General features: G+C 32.0%; 3 protein-coding genes across 4 annotated transcripts; all 3 read left to right on the plus strand.

Annotated features, from left to right (window-relative positions):
- Positions 1-1,818: 1,818 nt before the first annotated feature.
- Positions 1,819-3,919, plus strand: LOC106770636 (L-type lectin-domain containing receptor kinase S.6). Its single transcript, XM_022785062.1, has one exon. It carries the CDS (start codon positions 1,886-1,888, stop codon positions 3,896-3,898), a length of 2,013 nt encoding a protein of 670 aa, XP_022640783.1. The 5' UTR covers positions 1,819-1,885; the 3' UTR covers positions 3,899-3,919.
- Positions 3,920-5,311: 1,392 nt separating this feature from the next.
- LOC106769979 (NADH dehydrogenase (ubiquinone) complex I, assembly factor 6) lies at positions 5,312-7,749 on the plus strand. Of its 2 annotated transcripts, none has more exons than XM_014655801.2 (2): positions 5,312-5,781; positions 6,613-7,749. In XM_014655801.2, exon 2 carries the CDS (start codon positions 6,651-6,653, stop codon positions 7,560-7,562), a length of 912 nt encoding a protein of 303 aa, XP_014511287.1. In that variant the 5' UTR covers positions 5,312-5,781; positions 6,613-6,650; the 3' UTR covers positions 7,563-7,749. The 2 variants fall into 2 exon arrangements, with proteins under 2 accessions (XP_014511287.1, XP_014511286.1); XM_014655800.2 differs by having other exon boundaries at positions 6,632-7,749.
- Positions 7,750-13,746: 5,997 nt separating this feature from the next.
- Positions 13,747-17,026, plus strand: LOC106769963. The gene is made up of 6 exons (XM_014655780.2): positions 13,747-14,005; positions 14,666-14,751; positions 15,378-15,884; positions 15,980-16,201; positions 16,286-16,410; positions 16,509-17,026. The coding sequence occupies exons 1-6, from the start codon at positions 14,003-14,005 to the stop codon at positions 16,592-16,594; spliced, it is 1,029 nt and encodes a 342-aa protein (XP_014511266.1). The 5' UTR covers positions 13,747-14,002; the 3' UTR covers positions 16,595-17,026.
- The last annotated feature ends 1,202 nt before the right edge of the window (positions 17,027-18,228 follow it).

Raw genomic sequence — 18,228 nt, forward strand, 5'->3', positions numbered from 1 at the left:
TAAAGTAAATTTGTCTGTCTGGCTGTAAAGCTAATTAGTATTTTCATTTGCATAATGAGATTGTTTTATCATGTTTAATCCCAAGTTTTATGCGTTGTTTTCTTATAGTTATGGTTTTCACCTCTCACATGTAATTTATTATTTAAATTTAAAATATGGGCCACTTTGAAAAAAAAAAAGTGTAAAAGAGAAATTATCTCAATCACGAGCTGTGATACATTTATAAATAATTTGAGAGTGAAGGAAATTAAAATAATCTTTAGTTATATTTGGAGTGAGAGGAATTCTCTTTGAACATTTTAATCTTATAAAAAAATTCTACATCTTGGAATGATTTTTAAGGCTTATCAAATTTCATTTGCAATACTAATTTTTATGTTTTTTTTTTCTAGCTTCTTCTATACAGGTCAGAATTTATATTTCTCAATTATAAAAGTTTTAAAATCAATTATTGATAATATAATTTTCTAAATCACATTTATTCATATAATTTGATTAGTATTATGAGTTATGTTCAATCCCTAGTTAAGTCCAAAAGGATAAAAATAATCTTGTCAATATGTCAATGCAATAAAAAATCTTCCTTCGTTTCTCTTTAATAAAATATTATTCATTTTATTTCATTTTTTCATTTTTCTCGTTTGTTTATTTTTATCTATTTCATTTCTACCAACGTGAATATCTGTTAGCTGTTTGATTGTGTACCTAAAAGTAAAAATTAGAGAATGATGTAAAACGATTTCTACGTTTAAATTCCTTAAAATATATTTCATTATTTCATAAACATGGCCCGACCCATCTACAAATAAGTAAAATGGGCCAATTACATTTTATTGGATTTTTTCACTGTTCTGACTTTGCTGATCCATAAACTATGTGGACTACGCAAAATTCTCAACCCATTTTCACTAATGCAACTCACCCTTGTAATTCACGTTCTAATTAGCAAATAATTTTTTTTTTAACTCTTTAAGCATTATATTATTTTTCTTCTGAGGTAAATATAAAATAAACGATAAATTCATTCATTGAGAAATATTAAGATAAAAGAGACATAGTATAAACATCCATATCTACTGCTTATGTTAATTGTATTCTAATTCTAGGGCATAATCAGAACTTAACTCAGGAAATGACATAATTAATTTAAAAAAAATGACATAATTAAATTGAACCCAAGCTTTTTACACTTTAATATATTTCTAGAGAATCTTTTATTCTGTTTGACTGATTATAAGTTATATATATTATAGGAAAATGATATTTTAACATCAATTTCTGATACTATTTTAATACTGCACATGTGTTAAAATGTGGTTGAACGATTTTAAATTAAAAAAACCTGAGGTAAAAATATATTTAGAAGAAAAAAATTAATTTTTTTTTTAATTTGAAATTGTTCAACCATATTTTAACACGTATGCAATGTAAAAATGGTGTAAAATAAAGTTGGTGTTAAAATATTATTTTCCTATATTATATTATATGTCATCTTGTTATATTCATTTTGGAAAATGATATTTTGACAACTTTTGGATGACAAATTTTTAACACCGGTGATGGGTCACGTTGTCATTGGTCGACTTTTAAGAAAATAAGATTTATTTTTTTCATTTTCTTAAAAATCGACTAATGAAAACGTGACACGGTGTCAAAAATTTATCATTCTCAACGTTGTGAAAGTATCATTTTTCATTTATTTTACTTCTTATCAAACACACCAAAACTATCCTCATAGCTGGTGTAGATTGTGATATGATTCCCCACACTATTTTATCTCTCACTCGTTACCTTTCAAGAACGAAAGCTCCAAAAGCAACGACCACTGCCATGAAACCTGCAACTTCTTCAGAAAGCAACACATTTCAAGAACCTCTCTTTTGCAATGCTTTGTTCCTCTCTACCACCACTTTTCTTCTTCCTCCTCATCCCCTCTGTACTTTCATTCCCTCTCTTCTCCTCCGACAACCTCACCCTCTACGGTGACGCGTTCTTCTCTCACAAAGCCATCACTCTCACCACCCACCAACCCACCTGCTCCTCCTCCTCCATCGGCAGAGCCTTCTTCATCTACCCCCTCCGTTTTCTTGATCCCCAAACCAACTCCACTGCCTCCTTCTTCTCCCGCTTCTCCTTCTCCATCCTCTCCTCTCCCTCCTGCCCCTCCGGCGAAGGCCTCGCCTTCCTCATCGCCTCCTCCACCCACTTCCCTGCCCTCTCCATGGGCCTCCCCCAACCCTCCCCCAACTCAACCTCCTTCTTAGCCGTCGAGTTCGACACTAACTTCGACCCCTCCCTCGGCGACATCAACGACAACCACGTGGCCCTTGACGTCAACAGTGCCTCCTCCTTTGCATCCGTCGACGCCTTCTCCCGCGGCATTGACCTCAAGAGTGGCAAACTCATCACTGCATGGGTGGAGTACCGTCATGCAATCAAGATGTTAAGTGTATGGCTCGCTTATTCCTCCACCAGACCTTCCACTCCCATTCTTGTTTCTCAAATAGACCTCTCCGAGAGACTTGAAGACTTCATGCACGTTGGTTTCACGGCCTCCAATGGGAAGGGGTCAAGTGATTACCTTGTTCATCATTGGCAGTTCACGACTTTCGGCCATGACTCTCGCTCCATGGACGTGATCGATGAAGGTGACTGTTTCTTGTGTTATGAAGGGGATTCTACGGATTTCGGTCATGGTTCGAACATGAGGGTGAATGAGAGGAAGAAAAAGATTAAGGAGATGGCTCTTGGGTTGGGAGGGTTGACGGCGTTTGTGGTGTCGGTTTTGGCGGCGATGATTGTGGTGTGTGTTTTCTTGACAAGGAAGAAAGGAGTTGTTAGGAAGAATATGGAGCAAAGGCAAAGTTGTGGGACTCAGACGAGTAAAGTTCCGACTAGGTTGTCACTCTCGGAGATTAAGTCTGCGACAATGGGGTTTAATCGTGACAGGCTTGTTGGGGAGGGTGCCTCTGCCAAGGTTTATAAAGGGTATCTTCCCTTCGGAGGGGATGTGGCAGTGAAGAGATTTCAGAGGCAAAAAGATTTGAATTGTTTACATAACCCTTTTGCCACCGAGTTTGCCACCATGGTGGGTTACTTGCGGCACAAGAATTTGGTTCAGCTTAAGGGGTGGTGCTGTGAGGGAAAAGAGTTGGTCCTGGTTTACGAGTTTCTTCCCAATGGAAGCCTGAATAAGGTTCTGCACAGGAACTTCAATTCTTCCATGGTTCTATCGTGGAGGCAAAGGGAGAATATCGTTCTTGGGGTTGCTGCTGCTCTGATCTATCTTCACGAAGAGTGTGAGAGGCAGATCATTCACAGGGATGTGAAGAGCTGCAACATAATGCTTGATGCAGATTTCAATGCGAAGCTTGGGGATTTTGGGCTTGCGGAAGTGTATGAGCACAGTTGTAGCAGGAGGGAAGCTACTATACCGGCAGGGACAATGGGATATCTTGCTCCAGAGTATGTTTATTCTGGTGTTCCTACTGTGAAGAGTGATGTGTACAGCTTTGGGGTGGTGGTGTTGGAAGTGGGAAGTGGGAGGAAGCCTGTGGAAGATGATGGCAGTGTGGTTGTGGACTATGTGTGGAGCTTGTGGGAAAAGGGGAAACTGATTGAGGGTGCTGATCCAAGATTGATGGGGAAATATGATGCAGTAGACATGGAAAGGATGCTATTGGTGGGGCTTCTATGTGTGCATCCTGATCAATCGAAGAGGCCAACAGTAAGAGAAGCAGCAAGAATGCTTAATAAGGAAGCAGCACTTCCTCTTTTACCTCCTGTTAAACCAAGGCTCAGAATTAGGCCTATTTCTCCTCAAACACACCATGTTCTTGGAGATTGCCTCAACACAGATGAGCCTCCTTATTTCACCCCCAGAAGCCACTTTTACTAGGATTTTCAACCAAGGAAAAGCCTTTCTTTTCTTGTTTACATTCTCAAATCAAATTTCCCCCCTTGTTTCAAACTCTTTATCACCAGATTGTAAGGTTTTCTGACTAACTCACAACAATCTAACTCACCAACGCCTTATTTACTAGCTTTTATTTTTTTTTAAAATAAAAATATTTCTTATTGGCTAGGAAAAACCGATTAATACTCCAATGTATAAATGGATACATCTCACTGTTGGTAATCAAATTACTATCACCGAAAATCATATATAATAATAAACTAGTAGAATTATAATAATTCTCATCAATTAAAAGTTTGATACATAGCTAATGATAATCCAAAAATACTAACTACATTAACATCATTAAAGATTCTAAACATCAATTCATATCAATTACATTAAATTATCACACTTTACATTCAGAAATATCTTATATAAATCCAAACTTATTCATAATTTATTACCTCAAAATATATTATTCACACAGACAAAACCATCTATTAAATTTTTAACATAATTTAAACTCAATTTTTAAAATAGTGATGTATTGAGAAAAATAACATAACCATCATCCTTATCCCAAAATCACTTTGATGGATTAATTTTTTTTTTTTTTTCTGAACTCTCACCACCTAAATCTCATTCTTTAAAAGAGCACACAAAAGTTTAATAATGTTATTCTTCAAATCTCTACTAAATACCAATTATTATATTATATATAAATATCAATTAAGTTTTTGTTAAATATCTATAAAATAGTTTTCATAATATTATTTAACATAAATATTTTTTAAATTGAAGTTAATTTCTCTTACTCTTAATGTTAACTCAATAAATCCGAACAACAATAAATAATTTATGCATTTTAAAATATAGAACATGTAATTTTAATTCAAATAAATTTTCTCAATACATTAACTTTGATGCCATCAAAATAAATTTATAAAAATTATATAATTATTATAACTTAGTTATTCCAATTCTATTTCATATATTTATAAAACAAATTTCATCAAACTATATATTATGAATGTTACTAAAAATAATTGAGCAAGTATTATAATTAAACCAAAGTTCCTTACTATACTAATTATTCCAATTCTATTTCATATATTTATAAAACAAATTTCATAAAATTATATAATATAAATGTTACTAAAAATAATTTTACAAATATTATAACTAAACCAGCTTTCCTACCATTTATAAAACCGTCGGAAAAAAAACCTCTTGTAAAATTAATTATTTTTGTAGTAATGAAACAAATCATTATTATAATTAGAATAGGAAACAAACCATTATTATAATTAGAATAGGGGTTGCATCGTTAAGAAGAGGGGGTGCGCATAGTAAGACTTGCCCAGGCCTAATTTTCTGTTCTCCTTCCCAAACCGAAAACCCCATTTTTTCTCTGTTTTCAAAACCTCTTATTCATCTTCATTTCTCTCCAGCCCCATCTTCCCCCAGTTCCCCCGTTTCAGCTCAGATCACCGCAGCTACAGATCCCTTTGACGCGCCTCCGTTTCGGTTGAGTCAGGCTGCCGTCGCTGGGGTCGTTGCCGCCCCCACCTGGGTTATCACGTTTGGGGTCTTCCGCTCCATCTTCTTCTTCTTCTCTAACACGTGCAAGGGAGCGAGCAGTGTCTCTATTCTTCCTCTTTCACGCAAGGCGCATCCAAGCCAGGTCCGCCGCCGCTGTGCCACACACTGCCACCACCGCGCATCGCCGCTGCTGTCCGCTCTAAGTCAGGCCAAAGCCACCCTTTGTCACTGCGCATACACGGGGAAACGCAGCTTGCACAGTTTGAAAGAGTCTCACTTGGAGCAAGTCCATTAGTAAACCAATCTTTATAACTATAATATGATTCGGCGCTAGGTATCAGGTATGATTGTCATAGTTTTATAAAATGTATTGTGGTTATATTTCTAGCCATTGTAGGACATCTTAAAATATTCTTGTCATGCCAAGACTATATATCTTCCATTGGCCCAATATTTAAGCTAGATAGACTCTAAAATCATATTAGAAATGAATTGGTCTTAAGCCCAAAAAACGGGGGAGCATTATCCAAGTTTTACAAAGAGTGTATTTTAACACTGTATTTCTAGTAAATAAGATATATCTTAATATGGGATACTAAACGGCAACTGAAGAATAGTGTTAGATGCACAGGGTTAGAATATTTTTTTATACTGTTCTTTATCTTGACTTTCTTCTTTTTTTATGTTCATGTAAATGACCTGGAGAAAGTATACTCATTACATATTTATTGCTTCATCAGTGACTTACATACAGGCAGAGGATTGTTCAGTTGGGTGCATTTTTGTAGTTATTTATTTTGTACCAACTGACTGCATTTCACCTGTATGATTTATTTTGTGTCAACTGATCTCATATTCATCTGAGGCTAATTTTTTGGAAAGTAAAGTATACTATAAGAAAAATCATTATGTAATTAATAATCATAAGTGTAAATCTACATACCATCTAATTTAAATCATTATGTAAGTATTTATATACAAAAATACATTGAGAAAATATTCTGCACCACCGTTTTAGTTACAAAGATCAGAATTAGCTATTCACTCTTCACGTATCTGCAGGATTAAAGTATTGGTTATAATTTCTAGGGACAAAGAGACAAAGACCTATCCTCAATTAACTTAACATATTTTGTTAAGCATCTGTTTATACATACTAACATTTGTGATAGATGTAACTTTCATCTGTAGGTCCCTAAGTGAAGATTTAATGAACGGTGGTTTGGCGTCTAGTAACTTAAGGGCAGCTTTCTCCCATTGCGTACAGCAAGTGCGAAGTTATGATTATCATCACTATCTTTGCCTTCTGGAGCTGCCTCCATCCATGCGGAAGGCTGCATTTGCTCTCCGTGCCTTGAATGTTGAAACAGCTAGAGCTATGGATATTGCTTCCGATCCCAGGATTGGCCTTATGCGTCTTGTCTGGTGGCAGGAAGCCATAGACAAAATGTTCGCCAATAAATTGATTGAACACCCAACAGCACAGGCCCTGTCATCTGTGATAGCTGAGACCAAACTTAGCAAGATATGGTTGAAACGATCGGTTGAGGCTCGGATCAATGATGCAAAAAGGGAGGTTACTGACATGCCAGAAAGTATCGGAGAGTTGGAGAAATACGCCGAGGACACTGTATCAACTATGCTGTACCTGACACTTCAAGCAGGTGGTATAAAGTCTACTGTAGCTGATCATGCAGCCTCACATATCGGCAAGGCCAGTGGCATTCTCTTGCTCCTCAAATCACTGCCATACCACGCAACTCGCAACCGACATTTTTCTTACATCCCAACTGCAATAGCATCCAAGCATGGGTTAATAGTTAAGCAAGGAGATGGGGAAGAGAGGTGGGTGGATTCTCGCGAGGGCCTCTGTGATGCTGTTTATGACATGGCATCAGTAGCCAATGCACACTTAGAAAAGGCTCGGAAGTTAGCTGCAAGTGTGCCTGCTGAGGCTCTTCCAGTGCTCCTTCCAGCAGTGCCTTCTCAGATTCTTTTGGATTCCTTAAGAAAGGTCCAATTTGATGTGTTTGATCCAAGACTAACAGGAGGGGTGCTGGGAATACCACCTTTGTGGTACCATCTCAAACTCAAGTGGACTTCGTGGAGAAGGAAATACTAACATGACTAAGCTTTAGTGAATACATAATAAAAATTTGTTGAGTGTATGTTTATGCCTTTTCATTCTGCACATAATAAAAATTTGTGTACTCGTCCCTTCCTTGCGGAAAGGTTAATACGTTTTGTTTACAATTAGTTTTAGAATGTAATTTGAGTTGCACAAGTTAAGGTGATTTTTCTTGTTAGTATATTTTCTTTAAAGTGGTTTGGAATACAAATACTTCAAATCAGTCTTGTTTTGTATAACACGGTTTGTTCTTTGATCAGGAATTAAGGACTAACTCAAATCTATTTAAACATGCATGAAGACCGAACTCCTGGTAATATGCTGTGATATCAAGGTTGTTTATTATTTATCAATCGCGTTATATTGATCTTTAATATGTGTTCTGGGCATAGTGATAATAATTTACAATTCTAATCAAAGTAACTCATTGGTTTTGAAAAATGTGAATTGTATCGAGGAAGATTAGTCATAAACTAAATCAATAAATACTTCATCACACTTAAATATGTAATATGTAATAAAATATAAAATGATGTACATTTTTTGTATTTCATTTGTTTTACAATAATTTTCTACTATATTTTACTTGATATGATAAAAGGTGTAAACTTGTAGAGTTATATAGCTTAAGTGAACAGATTGGACCAAAAGTTAGATGCATTTCTAGATATTATGTTTACCTAAGAATGAGATAGTCGATAACTAAACTAGACTATTTTTATTAATGTAGTGTAATTTCATTATGAAATGACAAAATGGTGTACTTTTTAAATTATTATATTACTTTCTTGTATAAAAACAAAATTTCATAAATTTCTAACATTAGTCCATTACATCTATTTAAATTATTATATCACTTTCTTGTATAAAAATAAGTTTAATTTAGTTTAAAATCGTCCCAGATAGTACCATCGCATTAAGTATAAAGTATCATTTTTCATTCAAATATTATACAAACGATTAAGTTGTATTCACGATTTTGATTGGGAAAAAGTGAAGTATCGTATTTAATATTTGCGACTTCACTCTTCTCAATTTTTTACATTACAATTTATTTCTTTTATTTCAGTTAAACATTGTTTAATAATTTGATTAATAAATTAAAATTTAAATATTATAATATTATCATATAACTCTTTTACCATTTGATACTGGATATGAGATAATACTGCATAACCATAAGAGTCATTGTACTTAACCCTACCTTTAACTTATTTTCGAGTTCTTTTTTAACTATTTCATTAGACTATACTTTATTATCTTAGATTCAGTAAAACAGAATACCTTATATTCGTGGCATTGTTATCTAGACATTATATCTTTGGATAATGATCCAAAACCAGATCTGTCATAACGTGACAGCTTGGCTCACTAAGAGCACTTGGAAACCTAGGTTTGCTTAAATGTTATGTTTTTCAAGGATTATATTCAGAGTTTTCTTATGCACAGAAACCCCATGTAGAGGCAAGTGCAAAGCATACTAACTTTGAGATAAGCTACTTCTCTGCCTTCTTCAATCTACTAAAACCAATACATAATAAAGAAAAGGAGTTTCGAGGGAGAGTTTAGAAACTCATGGTTCTTAGAGGGACTGAAAAGATTTTATTTAGTTGCCCCTGCCTCTAACAAATAAGATGTTTCCTTATATAGAGGAAAAGAGGATTACACACATCCTATTAGATAAAAAATTTCCCCGAAAGGATTGGCTCATCTAGATTACGTTGAGTCCACCTTATCTTATCTAAATTACATCGAGTCTACATTATCTTATAACATTATTAGGGACCTCTATAGTATAAACAATCTTATCTTGCTTTGTTAGAAAGCAATGACTTTTACTTTTTACAAGAATCTTGCTTACTTTATAGCTGCTGATGCGAACATATTCAGAACTGACAAAGCAAGATAAGGTTGTTTGTACTTTAAAGGTCTCTAGTAATGTTGTAAGATAATGTGGACCCAATGTTATCTAGATAACATAAGATGGACCCAATGCAATCCAAATGAACCAATCGCCTCGGAGAAAAATCTTATCTGATAGAATGTGAGATAAAGTGTGTAATTATCTTCTCCTCTATATAAGGAGACATTTTGTTTGTATAGAGACAAAAACAACTAAATAAAATCTTTTAAGTCCCTCTAAGAGTCATGGGTTTCTAAATTCTTTATCCCTCTCTCGAAAATAAAAATAACCACATATAAATTTTAATATTCAAATTATGTAAAGAAAACATGAAAAGTTAAAAAAAAAGTTTAAAAAGAAAAACAAATTATAAATTTTAATTTTAATTTATTAATCAAATCATTAAAAAATATCTCAACATAAAAAAAAATATCTATATGAAATTTAAGAAGTTCATATGTCAAATTACTAAAACAACTAAAATAAAATAATGTTTATGTAGAAATTTATTAAAACGTTAAAAAAATTAAAATAAAAATACAGTGATGTTTATTTTATTGTTGACCCTGTTATTTAAATTTAAAAGAGTTAACTATAGATTGCTCTCTTCAATTTTAAAAAAAATATATTGATAAAATTAAAATAATATTTTTTATTGACAATAGTGTCTTTTTAATAATATACCATTGGATATGCTTTTAGTCTGATCTTCACATGACTGCATAATAGCTTGTCAAAAGTTGATAGCTATAGAGAAAAACGACAGGTTCTCTTTTCTTGGTACGAAGAACCTATGTCAGAATTTGGGTATTCAATGGCGTGGAATAAATGAAGAAATTAGAGATCCAATTTTATTGTTTGAAAATTGGTTGGGGTAATCATAAAATTAGCAAATAAGGTGGTTTAGCATTCCTGATTAGACAATAATGTAAAATGCATTTAGATTACCATTGTATTTCAATTAAATCGAAAATAATTAGTATCAAGCTTTATCTATAATAATAATAGTAAACAAACCATACTGGATAGTTAAACAGTTTTTTACATTCTTGTTTAATTATAGATTATCTTGTGTAATGATTTTATTAATTTCTATAATAAAACTGTCACTTTTTATAATTTATCACTGTTAACAGAGTCAATTTCGAAAACTTGTAATCTATAATATATGCATTAAAAGCTTCAGATACGGTTCAAGGCAGTGTGAGCTAATTTATAATATTCATCATAGTCAAATAATAATAATAATAATAATAATAAACTAGAGATGGAAATTACTAAAAATAAGTAATTCTTATAAAAAAATAAAATAAAATTGTAAATAAGAAAATACTAGAAAGAATTTGGATTGAAATATGCAAAACTTTGTCTTTAAAGAAAGGATAAAGATACTTAGACAACATTTTTTTGACAACATTTGAACACCATCATACGTGTCACTGTGTGATTGGTTTATGGTAGTGTCATTGTATCATTTGGACCAATCACACAATGACACGTATGATTGATGTTCAAATGTTGTCAAAAAATGTTGTCTATCTATCATTACCCAGAAAGAAAAGACATTCTTACTATGCTGGACAATATAAAATATTATATCAAATTAATAAATTGCAACCAAAAATCTATAATTTTTATAAACATTGATGTTTTAAAAGAAAGTATAACTATTGTTTTTGTTGTATAATATTTATAAGAAAAAAAAATACTAATAATAATAATAATCATAAACATAATTGTGGAGTAATTTTTGACCAATCACATGTTGACACGTAATCAATGTTCAAATGTTGTCAAAAAAATGTTGTCTAAATATCATTATCCTTAAAAAAATTATCACAAAAATAAAAAATTTAACTCGTTAAGGGTGTGTTCACTTGGAGGTGATGATGGGAAAGTAATTAGGGGAGAGTGATTGAGTGGATTTGAAGGGATTTGAGGGTGATTTTTTCTGTGTTTACTTGTGTGGATTTGAAGGTAACTGAGAATGGATTTAGGGGTGAAGTTTGTGAGAATTAGTGTAGAATTTGATTGATGTGACAGTTTTAAAAAATTTGTTTAATTGGTAGAAATTAAAGATTATCAAAATGTCCCTAAGTATTAAAGTAATATAAAATAATATTTGTTAATGTTATATATTTAATTGTAAAAATGTTTATTAAGAGTAAAAAATTTAGAATAATTATTAAAAATAGATTTAAAAATTTAATTAAATTATAATTTAGTGAAATTACGTGATACACACAATTAATTCCTCCACCTATACAAAGTACAGTAAATAATCCCTTCAAGGTTAACCAGTGTGTTTTTATATATCTAAGTGAACACACCCTAAAAATACCAAATTTGATCATTTTAAAAATAAAAAACTAAATTGAAAAAAAAAATATTTAAAAAGTCGAATAGAACCAAATTTATGATTAAATCTATTTATTATGAATTATCAATACACATAAAAATTAATAATTTTTATTATTAAATGGATTTAACAATTATAATTGCTGTTTTAAAAGAAAAATATTGATCGTATTAAAAGAAGTGGTTAGTATTTAAATATAAATATGATATACACAATAATATGCTATTTTAGCATTTTATAATTTTATAGTATTTTTTATCAATTACATTTTGTTATTAATATAATATTACCTAGAAAGGGTATTTAACGGTAAATATTTGAATATATAATATTGTATTATAGTTTTTATTGAATCAAGTATTTTTAGCTTATATTTGTGTTTGATTTTATCGAATTATTTTGTAAGTTTTTAATGATTATATTGTTTTTTATTATTAAAATTTATATAATATTTTTTAACGAGAGCAGAGGGTATGATAGTATATGATTGTGACTCTTAACAAATTTTCTTTAAAGATGTATAATTTTAATTAATATATTGTAATATTTTTAATGCACTAGGCTAACTTTGAATTAAATGATTATTTAATCGGTTTTTTTTTTTTGGTACAGGGTTAGGATTAAATCAAAATACTTATTTAAACTTTTTTTCCAAGTTTCGTAAAAGTGTATCTCAAAAATATTTTGTTCAGTTAGTAAAGTAAAATTTTAATTTTGAAATAATGTAATTATTTATCCTTTTAATATAAATTTAATCATAATCCAATACTTAATAGGTATACTTTATTTTTAACTTGATTCGAATCATAATGTACTGCTGTCATAGATCACTTATTCAATAATTAACCAGATAATCCTACAATATCATTTTAGATTCAAAGGTAATATTTTTATATGTTTTTTATTAATATTTCTTTCTTAAATAATCTAATAAGAACAAAAATATATCGAGCTAAATAGTTAAATATATTAAAAAATAATAATATAATTAATTAACATGCCATATTAAGAAAATTAGCTCAATTTTTTTTATGAGAAAAACTTATTACAAATTAGATTTCAGAAAGTTATTCACTCTTTATTGATAACACAGGATATTATTTAGTCTTACAATAAATATTTAGAAAATTATTTTTAACATATTTTTGTTTGATTAATCGTGTTAAAATATTTAGCGTATGAAGACTAATCTCTAACAAAAATACAAATCACTTAAATTTCATTTATGATAATAAGAGTTTAAAATTCATGTTATTATATTTCAAATTAAAACACGATGAGAAATATCTCTTCTAAAATGATAGGTAATTATAGTTATTAATATTTTATACCTTATATTAATAGAAAAATGATTTTTCATTATATTGTTGTTAAACTTATATTCATTTGTTTTTCTACATGAATTCTGTATCTTCCAGGGAAGAGATAAAAATGTTTAAGTCACATATTAATATTATAGGTGGTGAAAATTAATCCAAAAGTATTTAGCAAATTAATATTTGAACTCGAGTTATGTTACATTGAATTTAAAATTAATATATTTAATATATTGCCTATTTTAATTTAATTTTATGATAACGTGCTAATTTATTCTACAGATGTTATATAGAAGTGTGAGAAGAGAGTAGTAAAAAAAAGGGTTTAATTGTTTATTTTATCTACCGTTTGGTTGAAGTGTGTCAAATTCGTCACCGAAAAATGTCAATTTCATTGTCATATAGTAAAAATTTGTGTCAATCAAGTTATCTTCGTTAAAAATTATTGTTTTCAAAACTCACTTTATCCACTGCAAAATCAAGTATCGAATCCATGAAGTGAAGTTTTTAACACTATTAGTTTGTTTTGGATGGATATGACTTGATTGACACAAATTTTTTTCTATAAGAACAAAATTGACATTTTTTTTAAAAAAGAGGAATTTGCCACATTTTAACCAAATTAAAAAAAAAACAATTAAACCTAAAAAAAAAATTTCCCAAAACGAAAATGTTGTGCATGTTGAGAGGAATCAAAACGAGTGCTTTCTTTTCCCCCTTCTACCAACAATTATGATTTAGTTTTCAGCTACACTTCCCTCTCAAATCAGAACAACACGTCTTTCATCACGAATCCTTCTTCCATAACCCATTATAACCCTTCGCGCTGCTCCAACGTCTACATATTGTCATCAAAATGGTCAGTTTTTTTCTTTCCCTTTTCCATACGATGATGGAGTAAGGTTTTCTGTTCTGCGGGCTATAAAAAACGTTACCCTTAGGAATAAAAATTGAAAATTTATGGTGTTTGTTTAGTGGGTCTCTGTCTTTGAAGATGCGAGGTAAGTGGTTTTTGTTTTCGGTGATGTAATTTCTTCCGCTGAGACGTTGTTTTTTTTTCATTGTGCTGTTAATTTGGTTGGTAAGAGTAATGTGTTATAAATGACAATTCCAAGGTTATAGCATTCTGGTTCTGTAGAATAGTTGTGATTATAGTTTGGGAATTTTTGATTTGGTTACCATTTTGGAGATTCCTGTTGTTGGTTTGTGGAACAGGCAATGCAAATGATGCTATTGTGATCTCTACTGTTGTTGGTTTGTGGAACAGGCAATGCAAATGATGCTATTGTGATCTCTAGCTAATATTGGACCATGAGTTGAAAAGGGGCAAGTGTTATTAGTGTTTTGGAATTGTTCTTTACATCAACCCATAGATACATGACTCAGAAGATAAGCATAATATATGATTTGGCTTTTGCATGCATCTATATGTTATAGTATTTTATGGAAGAGGGCGTGATTGGAATTGCACTTGTGATATTGTGAACCATTTCAGTTAAATCTTTAACCATTGTTGTAGGAAACTGTTTGTCTCAAGTGTGGCGATAAAGGCTTTGAAGTTGCATTGGTTTTTTGCTCTGGGTGTCAGGCTTATGCGCTACATAGGTACTTATTGTCTGTGCCCTCTTTCTGCCTTCTTGGATGCAGTTATAGCAATTTATTATATCATACTTAGCTGAAATGCCACTACTACTTTATGCTGCTTGAACATTCTGTAGAACTTCTAGAGTAAAAACAAAGGATGTAAGACTGTACTCTCTATAGCTTGAAAATCCAAAAAATAATTGGAATGATACTCACTCCTTAGTATTGATACCCTGATTACTTTTATAGTGTGTAGTGATTTTTTTATCCATCACGTCTTTGTAAAGCATATATGTGCTTTTGGAGATCAATGTAAGTTCTTTTAAGATTATGATTTACTTTCTTAGCCAGCTTTTAACATTATTACATAGCTGATAGTGCCTCTCTTTTTACTGCCATACACAACCTTGAAATTTATATTGGTATTGAAGGTGTGACCAAGGAGTGTTCCCATTACAGCTGGTTTGGATAAACCGAAGGATTATTGAAGAGACATGCAACATCATTGAATAATTCCCTTTTTAATTGGATCTATTTTTCTCCCAATGTTTTATAAAAATAGAAAAACTTCAATTTGTAAAGTTGCGGTTTCATGTTCTTTAACTCCTTAGTTGACCTTTGATTTCTTAATTGTCCTTTTTTATAAGGTACTGTTTAAAGGGAGCTGTGATTTTCACTGGTCCTGTTAAATGGTTCTGTGATGATTGTGTAAAAAAGCTAAGCTTACCACCTTCTCTCGACCAATCTACACCTCTTTCATCTGTAACAAGAAACTACAAAAATTTGGAAAAAAATGCAATCCAAACCAAAAGAGTATTTACAAATATCGAAGAGAGAGTGAAGAAACGCCATAAACTGCTAAAAAAGAAGACTAAAAAGGAACATAAGAAAGGAAAAGTCAACTCTGCCTTCGTTGATGAAACAAAGGGTGTACTATCCGGTTCACATGACCTTCAGCATCCTCAAAACATTATCAGCAGTCAGGAAGAACGTGAGGTAACGAATGAGCGTGAAGCAGCTCCAAGGGATGTAACTAGTTCTGATTTAGGTCTCCAATCTGTTCCATTTTCTGAAGGAGCTACCTGTAATGATTCAAGTTGTATAGAACTATACGGTTGTGTTCATGCACAGCCTTTAATTGATCCGATCTGGAGGTACAAAAGTTGTTTTATTACCTTCATTTGAAATTGGTGAACTTCTACAGCTGTTGTGGTGAATATCATTTTAAGTTGAATTTTCTGGTTAATAGGGGAAGTATATACTTCTGCAATGAAACTATTGGTGCTGTCAGTGGACTTCTTGCTCATATGTCCGATTTAGCATGCTCCAAAGTTGTAGAGGAGACAGGACATTTCCCAGAAGTGCTTCATGCAGAATTGGTTCCAAGGTCTACTGTGTGGCCTGAAAGTTTCAAGAGTAGGGAGCCAACTGATCAGGACATTGCTCTTTTTTTCTTTCCCGACAGTGAAGGGTGATTTTTCTCAGACACTTTTTGCATAATGTTACTCTTTTTTTTTCTTTAGTTTGATGTACCTGAATATTTCTTCCTTGGCAGAGCTGAGAAGGTCTTCGACGCTCTGGTTGACGATGTCATTTCCCATGAATATGCCATAAGATTTGTGGCTAAAAACGCAGAGCTTTTAATTTTTCCTTCCACCGACCTCCCAATCTCTTGTTGGAGTGAGCTTCGTTTATTCTACCACTTTAGGGGTTAATTTCAGTATAGCTTTATCTGTTTAGCTTGAGATTACAGTTTAACTCGTTTGTCTTTTGGGCAGGATTTGAAGCTAAATATTATTTGTGGGGTGTCTTCAAAAGAAAGCAAACTCGGGAACAGAGAAATAATGCTGCATGCAGAGATTGACGAAGCTCTTAGGTTAGCTTAACCATAGCCATAGACATAGTCCATCATCCAAAAAGCAATAGTGCTAACAGCTACAGTTCTAATGCGTAGCACTCCTTTGCTCACTGTCACTGATGTAATGATCATATTACAAGCATGTTGAAGATTAGAGTGAATAGAATAGAATAGAATGTGATGAAAGCAAGAGATGGGATGGCTCATAGGTACACGCTTGTTGTGGCTAGTTCATTGTCCGAGATATGAGCATACATGGATGTTGTAGGAACCTTTTGAAACTTCCTGATTTTTTCTGACCAAAGTCTTTGATTGTTGTAACTGGTAAGCACTGTGGCATTTGTTCAACAGTCTCGGCCTTAATGTGCCATAATCTGTCTTACTGAAACGTTTTTTATCACAACGTTATTTATATTTCAGGAAGGTTTGGGCCTGTAACTTGTAATCCCACCTTTGTTCTATGCGTAAATAGGTGGAAACCATGCAAATTTATGTTGATATTGCATGTTGGCACTGTTAATGTGACCCTGCACAAATATAGTGGGCCAAAACTGGTATGACGTACCCGTTTTCTCTCTATCTAAGCTTGGATTGGACTATATAGCATCATGAGGTTACTTCCTACACCACTCCACATTGTTCTCTGCACCACTATATTTTTAAAAAATTCCAAAACTATCTTTTATATTTAAAAAATCCTACACCTCCACTTGTTTTCTTCATATATATAAAATTTCTCAAACAGATGTTGATATTTGTTAAAGTTTCCGAAAAATCTTTCAATGGATGTCAATATTTATTAAAGAAATTTTTAAGCTTTCAATGAATTTCGAAGTACGTTGAAGTTTTCGAAAATTTCTTCAATGGATATTTTTTGTATGTGATGGTATAAGAAGCAACGTGGGTGGTGCAGGAATAAACCCTCTAACATAATCTTATTAAGGAGATAATAATTTTTGGAAGAACTGAACTTGAAGTATTTCTGATTAACGTAAAGATTAAGATAATTTTACTTTCCTATTGGATACATAAGACAAATAATATATATGATTGTGTAAAGCACTAATCATCAGATAAGAGGGAAATGGAGAGAGATGTAAATGTGAACAAAGAGTTTAATGTTAGTGTGCTTTTTACGTGATCAAGTAAATAAAAACAATTTTAGATGACTTCCAAGATAGTTACTATAAAACTAGTAAACTTCTATATAATATGTATTAAGAGTTATGTAAAGTAATATATATTGCTAATAGGTTCACATTAAACTCATGAAAAAAAAAAAAAGTTAACACTTGATGGCTGTTTCTTCCTGTACCCTATTACATTTCTTCCTCACCCCATTTCTTGCACTCTATTAAATTCCGATATGATACGGGAAGAAAGTGGCACACTTAATAGTTCTTCACCTTGTTCTATGATAGAATTGGGCTGCTGAGATCACTGTGTGCGTCGAATTGTAATGTTTTTTACTGAAAAACAGAGATTGAAGAAGCCGTAGCCTCCTGAAGACTCTCAATTGAATATGCACATTTACAGTAGTGAGCACATGTGGTGTCGCATACAAAACAATGTAGCATCACATCAATACCAAATTAGACAATGAAACAATTTTATATGATGAATGCATTAAAACCAACTTT

Source organism: Vigna radiata, chromosome 8 (genome assembly GCF_000741045.1).
Source record: "Vigna radiata var. radiata cultivar VC1973A chromosome 8, Vradiata_ver6, whole genome shotgun sequence".
In the NCBI taxonomy this organism is placed as follows: domain Eukaryota; kingdom Viridiplantae; phylum Streptophyta; class Magnoliopsida; order Fabales; family Fabaceae; genus Vigna; species Vigna radiata.

Bases quoted from the DNA above. Each gene is read 5' to 3' on its own strand.
- LOC106770636 (XM_022785062.1), top strand. From the start codon at position 1,886: ATGCTTTGTTCCTCTCTACCACCACTTTTCTTCTTCCTCCTCATCCCC.
- LOC106769979 (XM_014655801.2), top strand. From the start codon at position 6,651: ATGAACGGTGGTTTGGCGTCTAGTAACTTAAGGGCAGCTTTCTCCCAT.
- LOC106769963 (XM_014655780.2), top strand. The intron at 14,752-15,377 runs GTACTTATTGTC...CTTTTTTATAAG, and splicing joins CAGGCTTATGCGCTACATAG to GTACTGTTTAAAGGGAGCTG. The intron at 16,411-16,508 runs GTGAGCTTCGTT...TCTTTTGGGCAG, and splicing joins CCTCCCAATCTCTTGTTGGA to GATTTGAAGCTAAATATTAT.